Genomic DNA, 21,050 nt, shown 5'->3' with positions numbered 1-21,050 from the left:
ACGGGAAGACAATAGGAAACCCCTCCGTACCATATGTCTGGTTAGACCGATAAGCAAAGACAATTTACGCAACAAGGAAGAGTTTCCTTTTGGTAATACTCGCTTTCAGTTATTACCAGGGGTCTGGTGGCAATTTTTCTATACAATATAAGAAAAGGCGCCAACACCAAACTGATCTCTGGTAGAAAATATATTACCATCGAGGTCACAATCTGATGCTTATAATGGCGGGAGATAATCGTGAATTCCAGTCAGGCCCACCTTTGCCGTTTATGGAAAGGTACCGAATAAAACCATATCCGTGCATTTCAAGCCAATGATCTTCGTGTTAAGTTATCTACAGGTATAGTGAAGACGAGTGACTCGATTTTGACAAGAAATTGAAAACAACATATATTAATATAATTATAGAACTACTCAATACAAGTCCATATGTTAATTTGATTTCGCAATTAAAGGTATTAAACCTTTTAAGAGCTTTTCAAAGAAAATGAGATACTCACGCTGTTGGGGGCAAACATTGAAATATATGTAAATAAGAGAGAAATTTGTACAATTATAGGCCCGGAAACAGCGACCAGCCAATTTTTGGATCATTTTTTTTTTACAGTACAGTGTTGCGCTATGGTCGGTTTGGGGAAATTTGAAGCCTCGATGGTTGTTTAAGTATGTATACCAGTATACAAAGTTAATTTTTGTAATTGATTAAAATCTAGGCAGATTCTCCCTTTTAAAATAAGCTAAGGAAACAACCAGTTAATGATTGATAATTTTGAAACTTATTTTACTTTAATGTTCACAATCATACAATTGCAATGGATAGTATGGATTACATATCTACTTACACATTTAAATACATACAATACAAAGAGTGTTACTGTCAGTTGTAGCAGTAGCATTTACATATGTACAAAAATGTCGACTACAAATACGTACTTATAATAATAATAATAATAAATAGTGCATTAAGGTCCCTGGAAACGGGTCCAGAGATTCGACATAGCTCAACATTGTAATGTCTGATTGTTTTTCTAAATACCAATATCCATTCTTCATGGTGGGCCATGCACTAACACAATCATAACATTGTCAAGCAGTCTTCATGAGTATGGCACCTCACACAGTGAGATTTAACCACAGGAACAGGACAATGTGTAGTTACATCTCGATACAAATACAGACTAAAATATTATGTAGCTGACAAAGCCAAAGGAGATCCTCAAAAACAAACGTAATATACTGTATGCTGGACATCTTCTTTAGCCCAGGAAACACTGTGGAACAGATTCAGAGGCGAGCACCAATACTGAGGTGCACTCATTAATACTATATTTGCCAAATTATTCTTTTTAAGTGTTATGCTTATTACAAAGCATGGTCACAGCATTAAACAATACTCGTTGTTCAAAAACAAAGAAGCATAAATAACATAAGCAATTTGCACCCCCCCCTTAAATCTGAGCCCCCTTAAAAAGAGAAATAGATATTAACAAAAAATATGAATGTTAACAAAAAGCAGGAGGAAAAGCCTTCTCACTACCTAGTATTCAAAACTGAAGAAAATAATCTGCCGTAACTTTATCATTTGTATACCTTCAGAACTATTCCAAAACAGAAATTTGGATAAATCATAACACAGGATTTATGTACCTGCAAATAATCCAAACAACTGCAGATATGTGGTTACAGGACATTGCAACTTATAAGTCCATCTCAAAAAACTATTGTAATTAGAAGTTGTAAAATAGTTTTAGTTTTTACTACCAAAGATAACATTCATTCCTATTATACTGGTGTGGCTATCATTCATCACAAAAAAGTTACTTTTGTACTCCTGATAAACAGAAATGGAGACTACTTTTGATAAATTCATTGCACTCTGAGACTAATATGACATTACAGACAGTACATAACATACATTACGCCCTCTCAAACAGTGTGACTAGTTGTTTCGCTGCTTTGGCAATATCAAATGCACACTGTATGACTTGAGGGGTTTTGGATGCATAGTCTAATTGTCCATCCTCCCCTTTGATTGGCAGACTTTTACATTCATGGCACAGTCTATCTGCTCCTCCTCCCAGCTGCTGTAAAGCCTGTCCAATACAGTCAGAATTGACATTCTGGAAAATGAATTGTAAAATATTATTTTTGGCATGTGATAACTACTCAAAATCAATATACTATGACATGTGCTGTTAATATTGCTTCAACATGTACAACACAGCTTAGATCAAACAGTTTATAAAGTGTGAAAGAAAAAGGTGCTACTTTCATAAAATCCAATGAAGGACTTTGAAACTTTAAAGGCATCCAACTTGTGATTTTCACGTCAAAGTTAATTTTCCTTGAAAAAAAAAACAAGCAATCTTCTCGTTTCATTTCTTGACCCATCTATGCACTTGGATTGTTTTACCATACCATTTCTAATTCAAGAATTTAGTTTTAATTTGCTTGCCAGACATTCAGATTGCCATATAAATATATACATCAGGTACTTTAATTCCAGGTGTTTCATCCCTTTTAAAGTATTAATTGGGAAAGAGAAATATCTTTGCAGGATGTTTAGATATAACTGTCATACCTATTGGGCATTTTCAAATGCATTTAGAATACGTTTCACTCAACTTTGAATGTAACAGTATACAAATGCATAAATCAAGTTTGAAAATCTAACAAATTAGAAGGAAAAAAGCACACAGCAGAGTGAAAATATTAATCCTTTTCGGTCAGGAAATAGCAAAGTTTATTGGAAACTCTACAGCTCTGTACTTTTCTTCATAGTATTACTTCAAAGGTTTTTTCATCAACTCCTGGTCTAATGTGTACAACACTTACTTGAGGAAAAATTGCAGTCATTTCACTGACAGCTGAGAGAATCTTGTCAGCACAGGGACTATAACTGAAACAAATAAAACAACAAATTTGTATTCTAATATGTCAAAATAACAAATAAAATAGCAGACACCATAAAATGGACAATTCCATGATGTTCCAGTCTGATATCAAATAAACATGCTAACTGCTTACACTCAAAATTCACCATTCACTTTCATTCAATATTGTACACATCGTTCCAACAGTTTTCTTCAAAAGCCAAGATAATATTCCGTGTGATGTGTTCCACTATATTCACATGGACTTGAGTTAATTATATGCCTGTTCGCACCACAACTACCTCACACATATATTAACCCACAATGCATTTATATATCTAAATAGAGATATAGTAAACTCTGTGAATAAAAAGTCGGGGATACTAAGAATTTTATCTTCCCTCCAAAAGGAACAAAATAAGGTAAACAACCCCTAAAATTTTTAATAAAATGCATTTGAGACAAAACTGGACTGAAGATTCTTGGAGCTATGCTGCCCTTGTGTGAAAAAGGTTTCCAAAGCCCACCTTTCATGGTTTCCCTCTTGTGCATTCTTTAGCAACTCTTGGATTTTCTTTGTAATAATCTCAGTTTTTTTCACTACTTGTTCTTGTGTGGGCAGACCTTCCTGCATCTCGTAGCCATCTTGTGTGCAAGGTCCAACTGCCCCCTCAGCTTCATCTGGAGATGGGGTGAGAGTGGACTCTCTTTGCCTGAAATATAACCACAAAACACTGATCCAACTTGAAGATGGGGTGACAGTGGACTCTTTTTGCCTGGAGCAGTACTCTGTTCTACAGTAAAACAAGATCACTCAGTTGAACAGAGTGTAGACTTCAGAATCCCTAGACATAGAGGAAAAAATTCAAAAACAAAAATATGCATTTGAGTGGTGTATGCAGTTGTCACTATTGTACTCAGCCCCCTACAAGGATTTTATCGAAGAGCTGGAATACTGTAAAAAACACCATGCTAGAAAAACTGAAAGCCCACATTTTGACAAACTTGATTGTGTACAAGCATTATTATCTTCTTCAGCTTTATAAAGAAATAAAATCTACATACCTATCTTCAGTTTCCTTATTAGCATTATCATAATCTGAATCTGATGCATTGCCTTCCCTAGAGAATTGTCTTGGAGGAGATTCCCGTTCATCCAGCTAAAAGACAAACAGTAATGCCAATATATTGTATGCTCTCAACTATAACACATAAATAAATAGAATTTCAGACAATGACTCTTAAAAATCTTGCTTATTACTGAAGAACTGACAACAACCAAATAAAAAACAACCTAATACTGCATAATGTAACAGTAGAAAAATTATGTACTACTGCCAGTTATGATATAGAAACAATCAGCTTACAGAATATTCTTCTGATATCCTATGTGAACCTGTTCCTATTGCATTGTCATCTCTAAAAGGAGTCTAGAATAAAAAAAGAAAAACAATCATTTATAAAACAAATGAATCATATTGCTTATTATATGCGTCATGTATCTGTGCTAAATGCAAGCTGACATCATTTTTTTTCTTATCAGAATTCTTAAACACACACATGCTATGAGGCTTCTATTATTTTATTTTATTTTTTTACAAAGAATCAACTCACATAAGTTTTCTGCCAGGGTAGCCTATGGTGATTTCTTGGCTCAAACATTGATTGCGGTCTAGACAACTGCCCTATGTGGCGTCTGGGCACAGCTGTATCAAACTCAGGTTGTGTAGGTGATGGTTGTGTGCTGGGTAATTGTTGCTGTTGTTTTAAGGATGATACATTATCGTAACCATTGGATAACGACGGTACACTAGCACTCGCATGTGGACTACTCAGTATGTGTGCACTTCCCACAGCATGCGAGCTCCCCATGGCATGCTGACCTTGTAATGTTGCATTCTCTTGTGTTAATCTTTGTACCTGTAAAGAGAAAGATTTCTGGCCTATGCCCTATTCCTATGTGTCCAATGCAATGCACACTGCATATGCACACCTCTGGCTGGCTCTTCATGCAATGAATGTCTAGACTCATGGGTTTTGTGTCTGGGTTTTGTGGCCAGCTGTTTGTGCAATTTTTTTTTGTGAAATATTTCTGGTCACACGCAAGAGAGAAATCAATACAATTTAAGAGGAAACATAATATAATTTATTAATAATAATATTAATAAAACAAATAAATAAATGAAAGAAGTTGAATTAAATAATCTGAAATAAACAAACAGTAGGCTTTTTAATATTAGTTTGTTACCAAGTTAATGTTAGTACTTGTATTGATTTCTCTGTCACTGTGCCCAGTTCTCATTGGTGGGTACGAGTAAAGGAACACTAACAAACACAACATCAACAACTAGGAGACACCAAAAATTTGAGCCTAAATTTAGCAGCACTGGTGTCAACTTCCGGAAGGACCTAAATCTGCACCGAACTACAGCTCTAATTTCTGCCTTTCTGCTACATATCTAGCCTTGGTTGGTGCTGCACTAAGACAAGACCCGACACTCACTGCACTATGAAGCCTTTTCACCTCCTCCACTAGTTGTGCATTTTTAGCCATAAGTTGATGGACCACAGAATCAGACTGTGCTAGTGCCCGCTTCAGATCATGGTAGTCTTGGGAGGTAATGGGGCCATCGGACTGGTCTGAGGAGGCCATGCTCTGTAACAAGAAGCAAGGAATACATGATGACCACCGCCTGGAGGTCCACAAACCCAAAGAAATTAAATTAAAACCATTCACAGTCCCAGCACACCTGCCATGCACTGATTGCTCATGTCCAGGCAGTTGCTACAGTAATTTGTATACAATAATTATAGTAGGTAAAACAGACTATATGTTCAACTATCTGCATTCCAAAGAAATTGCTAGGTAAAGGTATATTAGTTTCCGTTATACTGAATTACTATATACAAAAGAAAATCTAATATCAAGAGTAAGAAAACATGTTTTACCAGTCCAGACAATATTATTAAATAAGAATATCGAAAAGAGTATCCTTGAAGAAAAACATACTCAAGGGAAAAGTATTAATGTAAATACCTCCACACTTTTTACATGCATTTCATGCAAATAAGCTGCACATGCGGGAATCTATATCTGACAAAAAATTACTGAACCAAAGAAGCTTTGGGGTAGGCTACATCTCAGGAAGCAGGAAGGCAAGGCTAGATATACATACTTACAGACATTACGATGCTTACAACAGTTAGGAATACAAATTTGACCAAGCAGTTCACATATAGCTGGGGTATACATTATAGGCAAATACAAACCTTTTGATCATAGACATACAAAGTAAAAAGCAAGACCAGTGGCCACAAACAAAAAACGGTCAAAAACTACACTATCTTGACTTCAAAAGACTGAACAAGAGTGATGACTGTATGGAGTCCACTGTAGATCCCTTACCTCTTGTTACAATTTCAAACAACAACAGACAACACCTAATGTTGAGATGCTTCTTCAATACTAACCTACAGCCAACCAGACCAGACTACCACTGTACATGTTTTGTCACTAATCAATACACAATTGCTGTCATAAATAGGCCCATCCATCCTTGTGGGATAATAGTCTTAATATCCTGTGTATTGTGGAGTATAAAAGTTGGGACTCCAAAGACCATCAATTACACTATTCTTTTTCCAAGAACTTGCCCAAGTTACATCAAACTACAATTCACATGCAATTTTACCATTCTTAATTTTCTTGCTGTCTGGACCCTGCCTATAATAGATTATCACAAAGGGTATAACTAAGACATCACAGGTATTGTATTTCCAGCTATGCTATGGCCATAAGAGCCCTGAAGAAGTTCAGTTACTGGTGATATATGTTTTATGTGCCTTGTAAGTAATACCAGAGGAGACGTCCCAATACACTTACCAAATCAACTTTGTCTGCCTGAAATAAAATAGGTCTATGACTGAAACCAATTGTATGTTTTTTCCTCATTCTTTATTCTTTAACTACCAGATGCAACTATAACCTTAACCATAGCTGAGCAGGTCCTATTTTTTATGTTGGTTTCTATATTTACTTTGATTTGTCTGGTTTTTATTCAAAAATCTATATTTCTTGGTACTTATGACATGGTTTCCTGCTGACAAACCTTAGTTTTGTCTCACTTGTACAGGCTTTAATCAAGAACAAACTGATACAAATTAAATGGGTGACAGAGAGTAACACCAGTATTGTTCTGTAGGCAAAAGGCAATTAATCAATGCAAGAACCAATATCCAGAATTACTGTCAAAGATAATTCAAACATTTATTAAATAGGCATACGAAAAGGGATATCAATATTTCCTATTTAAACAATTTTCTATATCAATATTTCCTATTTAAACAATTTCTATAAAGTATTTTAGCACAGACAGACATAACCAGTCATGTAATTAAAAGCAAATGCTACTTTCACACTTCTATGCCTTTGTTAAGGAGAACTAATGCAGTTAGTTGTAAAAATGCTCCCTCCCTTCTTTTCCCTTATATATCTTTTTTTCAGCTCCTGCCAAGCAAACAAATATCTATGTATATAAATGAGGCAAATATGAAAAGTAAACAAAAACTACTACCAACTACATAAATGAATGAGTGAATAAATGACTTTCTTTCAGACATAATAAAACAAAGACAATAAAAACAACACAGGTGTCTAAACATCCACACTAAATCCGACATTTTTTCCAGTATCAGTGGCATTCTGTAGTACAAACAAATACAATATCTTAAAAAAAAAATACAATATCCATAAATCTTACAACTGTTTCCTGTCCAGACTGCAATCCGTAAGCATTATGAAAATCAACAAAAATTTTCACATTTTGCTAGAGAATATATATAATATCATCTGAAATTCACTATTAGAATTCCCGCTTTAAAGTATGCGATGTTCATTTTTCAAGGTCAACCAAAGGTGAAAGGGGGATCTTCATGTTTGACAACCAATATCTAGAAAAAATTATACTGACAGCAAAAATGGAGTGTTGAATTGTGTTAGAGGTGTCAATGAGAAGTGATTGTGCCATGAACAAATTAGCAAACTGAAATCTTCTGCATCCTCAAGTGATTGTTAAGATGAATAATGTAAACTATTTTTAAAAGCATTTGCAGGATTTTGTGTGCATGCATGTGTATGTGCGTGCACCCATGTGTACAAAGTAAGTGTTGTTCCTAGTATAACACATAAAGCATTATTTCTTTTGCACTGGTTGGGGGTTTCCCACTACCATTCCATACAACTATGACATGCACTGTGCTTCTCTCACAAAATTCACCCAAGATACAGATTTTTTGTAAGAGTCATTTTTGAAAATCCAAATGTATCAAAATTGAATTTCTATGGTGATAAAAACAGTTTTTCACACTTCATATTCAGCAAACAAATATTCATTTCTTAAAACAAATAATTTTTTATAATGCTCATACAGATGAAAAATATCAATCTACATCTTGGATCTCTCCCTTCTCACCTCCGTGAAAGATATCATAGAAGTTGGGCTGCCTGAACTGCGGCACGCATCCTAAGGAGGGAAGAGATAGATAAAAAAGGTGTTTACAGTAGAAAGTTATAGTAAAAGTAGTGGAGTGATAAGAACCTAACTAATGCACTCAAAAGATGGACACAACTACAAGAATTTGCCAAGTTTAAATGCTTCTCTAGAATATAGAAATGTTATAGGAAATGTTTAGACTTTGTCCCTCTTTTAGGGCTATGCATCACTATGCTCAAACTCCCACACTTCAATTTAGAACAGGACAGATGGGAATTTTGCATATCAGATTTCTGCTGTGAGTTTGAATTGTGTTGTAAGTATTTAATTTGCTACATTTTCAGTGTTACTGTATTTCACACACACTCACATATAATCCAGTATGGCATAAATTGGGAAAGGCAACAGCATTTGCAAACAAATTCATTACTAATTTTAGGTCAAACTTCCAACAACATCAATCCTAGAGACCTTATGAGTCATAACATTCCATTCATATCTAAATGGCCTCTACAAAGCTTCATAGATTTCAAAACAGGGAAAGCCATGTACTGAAGCCTGAAGAAAACTGCCATTATCTTACCTCCAATACACCTTCTTTTTTCTGTGTGTTCTGTATGTCAGAATCCTTGAGACTGGCCACATCCCCTCCTATGCTGCTGTAGTCTTCATCTGATGCCACGCTATCATAGACAGGCTCATCATCACTAAAGCTGCTAGTTTTGGGCACACCACGACTTTCTTTTGTGCTACTGTTGGCGAGACTTACTTGTTCTGAAACACAACACCATGCTGTTGATTTTGGAAAAATATGAACCAGAGTGAGCTTCTTCATGACTGTACACCTTTCTCTCACCCATTTTTCTATTATTTAGCCTGACCTTTGCACTTTTGTGGTTTGGGAACCCTAAAGGTCTGCTGATATATCTGTGATTGAATCAACAGAGGAAATGTCAGGAGAAATCAGAGAGTCTGTTGGGATAATATTGCCTGTCTAGGAATGGGAAACAGGACAATGGCATAAAGGATGCTTCCACTGGAGTTTGTTAAAGTAGATAAGTGCATTTGAATAGAGCAAAATATCAACTCACTCACTGAATTTTCAAAAAAAAAAAAAAAAAAAAAAAAAACTCCAAAAGACCATTTTGTGTCTCAAAATTATAAATGCTTGTCTGTTTATCTTCAGAAGATATAACCAATGGAAAAACCCTAAATACTGAGACCATAACCTTTATCAATTCTAAAGCTAAATTAACAGAAAGAAAACATCTCTTAAACCCAAATCATAGGGTTGAGCATATTGACAGCAAAGCAGGTGCCAGAATTTATGCTATGCACATGTTGTTATTGATTATATTTAAACTGCTTTTTTTGGCTGTCTACTTTCATCTACACCTGTTTTTTCATGTGGCAAGCTAACCTGGAGAATAACCCCAATGGTTATAAATCTAAACTTAAGTGCCCCCCCCCTTTTTTTAAATGTAAATGAGAAAAATAGTTAACCAAAGAAAAGAACCTAAATCTTATGTCCCGTGTGACAAAAAGTGGAGTTTTATTAGACCCTAACTGGCATTTTGACATAACTGAAGTAATTTTCATACTGTCTTTATGTCTATAAAGACTAACAGGTTATTTTCACCAGTCTATATCAAATTATGTAGAGCCCAACTTTTTACCACACACAAGGGAAAAGCAATTAAGAACATATTGCATGTGCTGTTGTGTCCTAAAAATGAATTAAATGATAACTTTCAGTCATTTTCAATAATTTTCACTTCAGGGATTAACAAGAAAAGTGAAGATGCAAAAGTAGACCTCTGTATACTGCACAGAAGGCCAAAGTCCAATGACACCCCTGCTATAACACTTATTACAATGGGCATAGATCTACACTTTCTCCAGTGATGTTATACCCAGCTGATAACCCCCTGTTCTCACATCAACCCCTGAAGTCATCAAAATCCACAAGAAAATGACTGCAAATGATCCTTTTAGTCATTTCAAGCCCCAGAAATGGACATTCTCCTTTAATATAGACATGAAGAAACAAAATGTAAAATAAAAACTTCGCTTAAATTTTCAACTATATGAAGTGCGCTAATTAATGAAAGTTACTTTAGAACCATGATATATGTACATAAAATTTGAACAATTACTGTCATTAAATCTTCATCTAAACAAATATCTTCTTTTTAAGCATGCAAAACTGCAACTGGTAAGACTGACAGAGAATTAACCAAAATGGAAATACATTCACTTCAAGGCATATCACCTAATAATTAAATAGGCCATTTCACCTTTTAAAGGGATAATAACTCTTCGTATGAGATCTATATTTCACAATAAAAACCTTGTGAATAACTCATAGAAATATAATTTATTCTGTTTTACCACAAAAACAGCAGTTATAGCTTTTATTCTGATATCTGAACTTGTCTTTAGACCACGTGACCTCCATTGATGGCTATACTCTGTTAAAATCTCTTAAGAGATTTTAACAAAAAACCAAACTTTTTAGAAAAAAACCAGGGACTAACTTTGAATGTAAAAATGGATTCATTAACCATTGGTAAGTATGGGAAAATTGCTGTTTACTCCAGGAAAATTCATTTTTTGGCCGAAACAAAGAGTTATTATTGCTTTAATCTTGATAATAAAAACAATTATCAAAGTTCAAGCAACACATATTTACACAAATTTTTATACTTGATATTTTGTATATCATCAGTCAAACAAGTCCTTCCTACCTCTATCACGTGGTGTATGTACAGGACTAGTTATTCCTTGCTGCCGCCTTTTGGCATCACTCAAGACATCTATGATTAATGTTGCAAACTCTCTAGCATTAAACCTGGCTAGCTTCTGCCGACCCTGAAAGATTGATGAATTACATACAATAAAGTTTTTTGAAACAAGGATTATCAACAGTACATTATCTGTACTGTTAGGTATAGGTATAGGAAACTGGTCAGGGGCAGAAGTCATTATATAAATACATAAATGGCAATTAAAGGTCTAATTCATTTTGTTTTAAAATAACAATAAAATATAAAAACAAATTCCATCTCTAAGCCGGTTTTCTCACTAAAAAAACAAAAACATGCCGACTTTTCAAATTTCAGGATATTAACACTGCCATATTCTACAAGCACCAGTGATACCAACTGTAATGCTCACAGATGTAATAAAAAAAATCTAAAAAATCACATATTTACTCATTAATAGCATAATCTAAGGCATTACCTGATTTCTCGTTGAAGAAAATTCTGGATTTACTGGCAAGAAGGGAACTGCTTGTCTATCACTGACCAGAGCATTGTGGTTCTGTGAGCCCAACCATACTGAAATATTACAGAAAAGTGTTATATATAGAGATTATAATGATGAAAATTTCTCACAGATTTTTCATTTCATCCTAAAGCCATTTTGCTATGAGGAACACACACACAGAGTTCTTATTATACTCTCACGTTGAGAGCATCCCATTAGTTCTTTTATACTATGACATTGACAGAGTTCTGTAAGTTCTCTTAATACTCTCACGTTGAGAGACTTCTATTAGTTCTTTTAATACTTGTTCAGATATAGAGTCTGAAACAGTCTTGGGCCCTGGAGTCTAAAAGCAATATTTCTTACTTTTATCATTCTCTCTTCTGTCCACTTCATCATATACATCCATGGCCAATTCTTCAAACAAATGGTTAGGTAACTGAAGGAATGAAATACATGTATAAGATAAATCCAAAATAGATGCTCTGCTGTCTAAGCATTATACGTTTGTGAATGAATTTTAAGTCATAAAAATTAGTTGAGTATACAAAGAAAAGTTACATGGAACTGCAGATTTCAGATGTTCAAAAGTATCTTGTGCCTGGGTATTGTAGATTAAACCTTCCCCCCCCCTCCCCCCATAGATAATATCATATTAATATGACTAGAAGTATCTTAAGTGTGTTTAGGCGTGACAAAGTAAATATAATACTTACGCCTTGTAATTGTTTCTTGGCTGCTTTGGCTAATTCTGATAAATCTAAACTACTGTAAAATCAAAAGATTGAAGTAAATATCTTGCATTTTGCATCAAGAGAATATTTTACCACTTAAATTTTTATTGTATCCTCATTTTGCTTTTTTGTATTCCAACTTAAATCACTCCCAACAGTTAATTCTATGTGTTGTTGACTCTTGACAAAGACAAAGAGAAACCTCTTAAATGAGAAATGTTTGATATTTGTAGAAAAAAATCCTACCTGTCAGCCATTTCTGGTATAATAAAATGCTGTCCCATTTTATGATCTGTAGCAAAAGAAACAAATGTGTGAATGTTGTTTCCATATACATTAAAAATGATAACCAGTCCATAGCTAAAAGACAATGACATCACCATGTAATTGTAATTTTTATGTTTGATTAAATGACTTATTACTTTGATTTAAATATCCATCTAGTCAAACTTCTGTATAAAGAACATTAATTCATAAATACCAGACATAAAATGAACATTGCTATAATTATTCACATAATTGGTTTAACAACTGGCATTATGATGACTTATTTTTACTATAGGACAAAGCTGCTTTACCTGGTTTTCTACCACATAAATAATAAGCTAATCTGTCTGTAAGTTCATACTGAAGTTCCACTATTCGATTTGATAAATCCGTGTAGCCCTCAGCCCTGAAAATGGATTGAATTGCGAGTATTTTCATATGTACATGGAAAACAAAAACACCAGAAAATACCAGAACATATCAACATTAATTCAGAAACAAGCTGAGATCTTGATTCGATTCATTTCCATCATTTTACTCTTCGTCAAATCTCACCTCTGTCACTGAAGTGGCAAGATAAAATACAACCTATGGTCACAGAGTGGATGGCAGCAATAATTAGTTTGTGTATGTATTTATCTTTTGATTATAAGGATCAGCAGCTGCTCAGTTCCTTGTAAAGTTTCCCAAGACAACTGACAACTACAACTATTGTTGTTTTACAATGAGTGTTAAATGAACATCTTGTCCTCTTGATAACATAATATCAAAAGAAACACATAATCTTTACAAAATGTGCAAGCTTTCCACAACTGCTCCCAGTTCTTAAACCAGTTAATGCTTCCTAGAAAATGTTTCTCTTATGAAGAACACATACTTTGCATAATCTGCAGCTGTTTTTCCACCACTGTCCACTGCTCCTGGATCAGCACCATAGATGACCACTAGTTCCACCTGAGTTGCCTGGCCTGACTGGGCAGCCACATGAATGGGACAATTACCACGCTCCTAAAACAATTTTCAACATAATTTTAGGATGCAAAATTAAAAAAGTCCAGTCTTATTTTTGTTAATGCCTACTAACAGACAGTCTCCTCATTGGCCTTCATCCTCGTGAAAAATCTCAAAGTAAAAATTTATGATCGGAATACCTTTGTCAAATGAAAAGACGTTTGATATTTTTTCACTACATCACCTTCATAATATAAAATGCAACTCTTCCTACTAGAAATCAACTAAAAATCATATTTAACTATTTTGCAGCTTCACTATCACAGAATAAGCTCAAATCAGTGTGACATTATCAAACAGGAGACCAAAGGAAATTGTGTAAAAACAACAAAATGACAGTTTTACCATTGTTTGTGTTATGTTGTGTAATTCTGTGTTATAGTATACCATGTTAATGTCAAGTTTTTATCTTATTTGAAAATAACATGTAACTGTGCAAATGATAATCACATATACAAGTACTGAGAGCTATGAGTTAACAAACATGTATACTCTGCACTTCAGCTCAATGTTACCTGATGAAAGTAGTTTGGATTAGCTCCAAATGACAGTAACCTCAGCGTTGTCTCAAGATTGCCCGTTCTCACACAGGAATGGAGTTGCTGAAATCATAAAGAAACAATTAGAAGCCCCCAAAAACAGCATGGCTGGGGGTTAAATGTCAAAATATCTGGCAAACTATTTAGTGGATTCCTATGCCAATGTCCTATCTTAAAGGAAATATGCACTTATGAAACAGCTCAGCACGAAGAGCAGCAGCGAATATCAATCATATACATCCTTGTTATGTTTACATTACATATGAAAATATTCCTTTACACATATATGAATCAAAATTATGAAAAGTTATAGTTGACTTATTTGGCAAACAAGTATTTACTTATAAAATATTACAGATCTGCGAGCAAATGTTTTGTCATTTCTTTTCTCTTCTATAGCTAAGTACACAACTAAAACCTGTTAATTATGTTTAATTAACTCAAAGTATTTCATATCTCAGGGGCAAAAATGTATCTTCTGTACATTACTAGATCACACTCTCTTTACTGATGGACCGTTCGAGTATACTCCTGGGCTTAAAAGTAACACTTACAAAGGCAATGCATCGTGCAAATATTGATTATCAACATAAGTTTCTTGATGTCAGCTTTTCTTTCAGTTACTATTACATTAGTTGGAATGTGTTGCTGTTTCTAGGAAATCAATAGTGCTTGCTTTAAAATACAAAGGAGATTTTTTCCATCGCTCAAGGAAATGCATCTTTGGAAATGAGATTTTTTTATTTTCCTACAATAAATATGACTCATTTCGATCTATATTTGTCTAACATTGCTTCACAGTAAGTTTGAATACAAGTTCATTATAACTCCAATTCCTTTTTCTCAGAGTGTTAAATCAATTTTGCAGATGATATCTGGGAAATGTTATTTCGGCACCTCCTGGGACATAATTGTAGATATGGGCAATTTATAAACATGCTTAGTGAAAGGGTGTGTAAATAGATTTCTGTTCCTATACTGAATAAAAAGTTTCCTGACAAATGCCACTATACTACAAAAATAACTCTCTCCTACACAATAACATGGTCCTAAACTCTTTTGACCTTCCAATATGCTTGCCATATCATGAAACTAAACTTACCTTGCTAAGATCTTCTACTGATTGATTTTCCTCATCTTTGGGTTTTTGAGCAAATGCTAAGAACTGGTACTTGGCTCTGATGAAATCTGCTTTCATTGGACTAGGAAGAAAACAAAAAGATGTATACTCTGGAAAACAGGAATTGCCTGGAGAGCACATCATATTGCAAGAAGTGTACATGAAAAGTAGCAAATATCTGCCCAGAGAAGAGCAAAGTCACTGACTGATTGCCTGCACAAGAACTGTAAGAACCCAGGCACATTCCACTGAGGCCTTAGTTTCTATCTGTCTTAGTCATAGAATTCCAAATAGGGAGAAAAGCATACCATTCATACTGAATGTAAAATGTGTGTTGAATGTGTCAGAATATTTAAAACTCTGCTAATTTTTAATATTTTCATTCTAAATTAATTTCAATACCATACTGAAGAATGTATACCTTTAAACATGCAAATAGGATATTAGATATTTTAAATACATATGTTCAATACCCAAATGTTGATTCTGCCAGTAAACATTGAATTGTCTTACCTCACTGCCACTTTTAATACATACACAAAAATTAGCCTAATTAGGTGATCAGGATACAGAGTGCTTTCAAGTACCCCCTTGTATTTATCTTAAAGTGTCCTATCTTGCTTTTGATATAATCTTTTTGGTCATTTTTTCTCCATGTGCAACATAAGCTTATTAGTATTTACAAAGCCCTACATTCCAAACAGAATGGTAAAAATCCAATCTATCATTGCTACAGAATAGGATTAAACAGTCATCACTCTTTACTCAAGAGGGAAACAAAAAAGTGAAAACACTTAGAGGGTAATAGCATTTAACAGGTAATAGTGCAGCGATCAATACCTCATTCCAATAAACACTGCAGGGGGGTTAGAACTGGGGAAGAGATGGTGTGCAGGGTTGGTTGACTTACTGTAGCTGATCTCTGGGGTTGGGTTTCCTCCGGCCTTGTTTGTTCTGTGTTGGATCCAAGAGTGTGTGCTCCCAAATACTGTTGGTACTCTGACTCACTAACTGATGAACCATCTGTAACAAAAAACACCACACAATTAACAAGGTCAAAATAAAGCCTTACATACTAAGAGGAACTGGGTATAATAAACAGCATCTCCTTAGAAAATTACACATTTTTTTTCCACAGAGGATCATTTAAGGTTGTTAAATAATATATATAGTAAAAATTAATGAGAAACCTTTAACGGCAATTTTAAATACAAAAAACACTTTTTGAAATGATAAAGCACAGTGGAATGTGAATTACGAAGTCAAAATATTATGTACACAGTTTGGAGGGCAGGAGAGGAGGGTTTATTATATATGAAATGCATTCCCCTTCTTTCAAATCTGCAAGAACATGAATTTAATATTTCACCTGAAAGCATGCATGTCATTTTGTCTATCTTTTATTGGCATTACTTTTTTAAAAGACTCAGTCAAGACTCAGTTAGAGAATAACTGTTTTTTGCGAAATGCCAAAATACACCTCAGTTTGAGTAATGATAAAGCATTATTTTTTAAACGCTGCCAATTTATCAACATTTTGACTTAAAAACTTTCCAGCTATTTGATATTTGACTTAAACAAATCTTATGCATGAGTGAGCATAAGCAGTAGTGAAAAGAAAAACATTCTTTTTATAGCAATGAACATTATGTCTTGTCAATTCAATTAGTCTGTTCCACATTTAAGTCCCACTTCTTATCTATGCATCACAACTGCCAGTTTTTCTTTAATTTTTATAACATAAATGCAATATAAAGAATAATTTTCACATTCTGCTGTTGAAACACCAACAATTTAATTCAAATAAATAAATTAATATATTATTCTACTGAGAACCTAGTCTTCAACATTGTAGAACAACACATTTTTAGGTGCTCAGACAAGTAATACAAACATAGGCTGCATGAAAGCACTGGGTATAATTACATGGATTCCTTAACACACTTGAAAGCTGCAATAGGTTTTTCACTAAGGGCTTCAAACTTATTTTCAACTCTCTCTGTAAACAGTGCGGAGTTCATCTCCATCACCTTTTATTTCAAAAATGAGGGGTATTTTTCATGAAAATAGGCCTGGCACCTCAAAACATTGTGCTAACTGCAACCCTACACAATGCTTATTTATAAACCAATTAGCTGTTAGCAAACTCGAGCCTCAGATTTGTGAGCACGAACACCCAAATTAACGATTCAAACCACAATAAATGTAAAATTAGCAGCCAAACCAAACATACCATGAACCGATAATCTTCTTACCTACCTGTCAGTACACTCTGTCCTGTGTCGGAGATTGTCAAGAGTGCACTGCTTCCATATTAATACGCATATATGGATAGTAGATCATAAAAATATATTAGTTCGATTTGTTTTGAGACCTTCTATTTATTTTTCATTTATTATTCTATTGATAAAGTAAATTCATGCACACTGCAGATAATTACACTTCCACTGTGGTTATACTGGCAAAAATGCATTTTCCACACTGCTCAGATATTTCATCTAGTCCAAGCTTTGAGTGACTACAGCAATTAACATTCCTTTCGTCAAATTCTGTCAATAAAGCTCTAGCCACTTAATTGGGCCTTGGTGTAGACATCAAGAAAAAATTCTCCTTTTTAAAGAAGAAAGAGGAGAAAATGTCACTCTTTTTCCACTAGGAATCTTGGAAAGCTAAGCTCTACCATGCAGTATTTTATTTTTTTTTGTATCTTCTGTCGGGGTTAAGAAAAAGAACCCTTATGCGTACAGCTACTGCCTTGTAATTGTTTCTTGGCTGATTTGGCTCATTCTGATAAATCTAAACTACTGTAAAATCAAACAATTGAAGTAAATATCTTGTATTTTTCATCAAGAGTAAAGTCTGTGCCATGAAATCATCTTTCATGTTGTTAATTTGAGCGTTTGCGCTCACAAATCTGAGGCTTGTGATCCTAAATGGCAATTATTGTTTCCGAGGCCTGCTACACAGAGCAAATTGGCAGATGTGAAAACATGATTTTTGACTTACCTGCAAAAGAGTAGGATGCCAGTTTCCCTTCTTGAGTGACTTGACATGTGATATGTGTCTTCCCAGACTTCTGTGGATGCTGCAGCACTCATCACACATCAACACCCCACGGTTCACAGAGGCCCAGCTGGGATCTGCAGCAACAATGCTAAAGTTATTAAATGTACCTGAACACATTTAGCCATTACAGGGTATAATGATTTTCCCATAATCCACACTATATACACAGTTTACAGAGAACCAGTTGGGATATGCACACAAAAGCTGCAGTCGATCCATTAACTAAAATTGTTCACAACCATTTCATATATTTAAATTAAGTAACTTACAGTACTGTATTATCTTATATAAACACTCTACTTTCCAGATAGTTTTAGATGGGTGGCAGTAAACCATCAATATGCTATCATCAACATCTCACATTACATGTTTGACCAGTAAGGGACTGTGTAGAAGTGCATTGTTATGGACCATCTAGTTTTAAAAACTAGCTTATTATGTTCAAATATCAGGTATTAGCGCATGGGTCCTTGTTTGAATATAAAATAACATCACAGTAGGAGTAAACTTGGGGACTTCAAAGGTTTATTTATTGCACAGTAAAAATGTGTTCCCTTGTGTCATGGTGCTGTAGTAGCGGAGTTTTAGCTATATAAGCTTTAGATATATCCCAAACATATATTATAATAATAATAATGGTAATTTGCTCTATGCACCAAAACAGTGGGTGCTATCCAAGACCGAGACAAGAGGCCCATTGAAAATGGAAGCAAAACCTGACATGATTCTTCACTTTCAATTTTTCTTCACATGGAAATGAATGGTTAAAGAAAACATAACAGTCTCCTCTACAAGGATTCAAAGAAGGAGATGGAATTACTACAGCTCAACTACACAACAAAAAGATGCAACTTGAGTCAGTGCTAAATCACATCGCTAACTTTAACACAGTTATCTTCAGCAGATCCACCATCAAAACTTCACCAAATTAAATATGTATACTATTTTTTGTGTAGCAATCCATCATATTAACTAATAATCAGCTATTGCATACTTTTTAGGATTTTGCACAAATAAAACCTGTATGCAGTAAGAGGTTGGAGGATGCCAGCTTTTGATACCATTTGTTTTAAGCTTATAGTGTATTACACATCACATAAATATCAAGATTTCTAGTGAATCAGTTAAATTGACCCTAGGTTCTCCATACAACAAGGGCAGTTATAAACCACCCATTTGACTTTAGCTCTCACAAAAGAGAATACACAAATATTTAACATGAAACAGCTTTTATACCCTATAAATTTGTAAATGAACAGGTGGACAATGCTACATTTTCTCAACTTTTGAAAATATTTACCTGAACAAGACAGACAGAATATCCAGTCACCTTCTTAACAGATTAAATTTGTAATGTTTCTATTAAATGTATCATCTATTACTTATGCTTTTCACATATTACTTTACACTTTAATATTATAATTTTACAATTATCATCCACTCTGTCCACAATGTCCTCCCACTGACCTGTAAGCAAATAACCAGACTTTTAAAATAGTCTAGTTTTCTGTTCACTTAAAATACAGAAGCATGTACATTATAATAAAAATTTTAGTATGAAAAAGGTGAACGTCTGGTACTGTTCATGGCATGTTATAATGTAGAAGTAATCTTTTTCTCCCTGTACTTTTTATACATTTGTCTACACCACAGTTTCAGTTTTAAATGCTTGTACCTTTGAAGATGAAACTGATAACGCATTCTATTATCACTGTAACCAAAAACTAAAGATAGAGTAAGGTGAATAGGCAGCTATGCCTTACTCTTACTTAACTATATCAGTATTAAGTAGGTTAAGGCAAGGCAACAAAATACCTAGAAAGCATCTGAATACAAAATAAAAATATCTGTATCAAGAAAAGGTGTCTACAATATAGTCATACTGATGTCTCCTGAAGACAGTTACAAAGAGCAGCACAGAATTAAATGCCCCCAGTTGGACATGGACAGGCTGTCCTACATATAATAGAAAGAAATAATTAACAATACTTGAAGAGTGTTTGTCAAATCAGGCGCCAGGAAAGAAATGCATTACTCAGAGTTAGCAAGAACTTCTGCACCCTGAAGTTATCAGTGGATATTCAAAAAACATAAGACCATTTTCGACTGATACATCAAAGATTGGAAAATAAAATATTAACACTGTGAATAGTAAGATGTATGTTCAATTTGCACATTGTAAGTTGAATGCAGTAAGCGCTCCCAATGCCACCTTTCTTTGTTGACAAATTATAGCAAGATCTGCACGCATTCAATTTTTTCTACAAACTTTTGAAGTCGTTCCTTAATTTGCACAAACCCATTCAATCTCTATGACACATTCAACCTAAGTAATAAATAATGAATCGATGACAGAGTGCACACCATCTGAAATTGATTAAAACACAGTGAGTCAGTATCGCTTTTCCCAACCAATTTTCACAGCAAGAAAGGACGGAGATGAATAATGCAGAAAAAAATGTCGCCTTAACTTTAATCAGTACGTACCTGGGGCTCCGCAATCGGAGCAGATCTCGCTCGGAGTTCTACCCTTTCCCCGGGACATGAAAGCACTGTTGCGCTGACATACAGGGGTGGAATGATAGTGCCGAATTCCAAATGGGTGTCAGACCCTGCAGTGACAATAAAGATGGTGGATGCGGAAGTTTTCCCGTTGTACGGGTATAAGTTTCGAA

At 34.5% G+C, this 21,050-nt stretch overlaps 1 protein-coding gene across 5 annotated transcripts; it reads right to left on the bottom strand.

Moving 5' to 3' along the window:
* Positions 1–767: 767 nt before the first annotated feature.
* On the bottom strand, positions 768–21,046 carry LOC106178098 (ARF GTPase-activating protein GIT2). Of its 5 annotated transcripts, XM_013561131.2 has the most exons (22): positions 20,863–21,046; positions 18,316–18,449; positions 16,220–16,332; positions 15,292–15,391; positions 14,166–14,252; positions 13,517–13,647; positions 12,951–13,045; positions 12,619–12,664; positions 12,355–12,406; positions 12,005–12,077; positions 11,612–11,709; positions 11,116–11,239; positions 8,952–9,142; positions 8,348–8,398; positions 7,637–7,654; positions 5,380–5,532; positions 4,491–4,796; positions 4,244–4,306; positions 3,942–4,036; positions 3,404–3,589; positions 2,839–2,902; positions 768–2,123 (listed from the first exon to the last, which is right to left on the bottom strand). In XM_013561131.2, the coding sequence occupies exons 1-22, from the start codon at positions 20,918–20,920 to the stop codon at positions 1,920–1,922; spliced, it is 2,442 nt and encodes an 813-aa protein (XP_013416585.2). In that variant the 5' UTR covers positions 20,921–21,046; the 3' UTR covers positions 768–1,919. The 5 variants fall into 5 exon arrangements, with proteins under 5 accessions (XP_013416585.2, XP_013416586.2, XP_013416588.2 ...); XM_013561132.2 differs by lacking the exon at positions 7,637–7,654; XM_013561134.2 differs by lacking the exons at positions 5,380–5,532; positions 7,637–7,654.
* Between the last annotated feature and the right edge of the window lie 4 nt (positions 21,047–21,050).

This window comes from Lingula anatina, chromosome 1 (assembly GCF_051362555.1).
Source record: "Lingula anatina isolate TDL-2025a chromosome 1, LinAna3.0, whole genome shotgun sequence".
Taxonomy (NCBI): domain Eukaryota; kingdom Metazoa; phylum Brachiopoda; class Lingulata; order Lingulida; family Lingulidae; genus Lingula; species Lingula anatina.
The sequence above is the reverse complement of the archived record's forward strand: the minus strand, read 5'-3'. Positions and strand labels throughout refer to the sequence as shown.

What these genes read in the sequence shown, in the direction of transcription:
- LOC106178098 (XM_013561131.2), bottom strand. Translation starts at nt 20,920, where the DNA reads ATGTCCCGGGGAAAGGGTAGAACTCCGAGCGAGATCTGCTCCGATTGC. An exon ending in CTCCGATTGCGGAGCCCCAG is followed by an intron (nt 18,450 to 20,862) that starts GTACGTACTGAT and finishes TTGTTGCTGCAG; the next exon opens with ATCCCAGCTGGGCCTCTGTG. An exon ending in TGAAAAGGCTTCATAGTGCA is followed by an intron (nt 4,797 to 5,379) that starts GTGAGTGTCGGG and finishes TTCTCTTTACAG; the next exon opens with GTACAAAGATTAACACAAGA.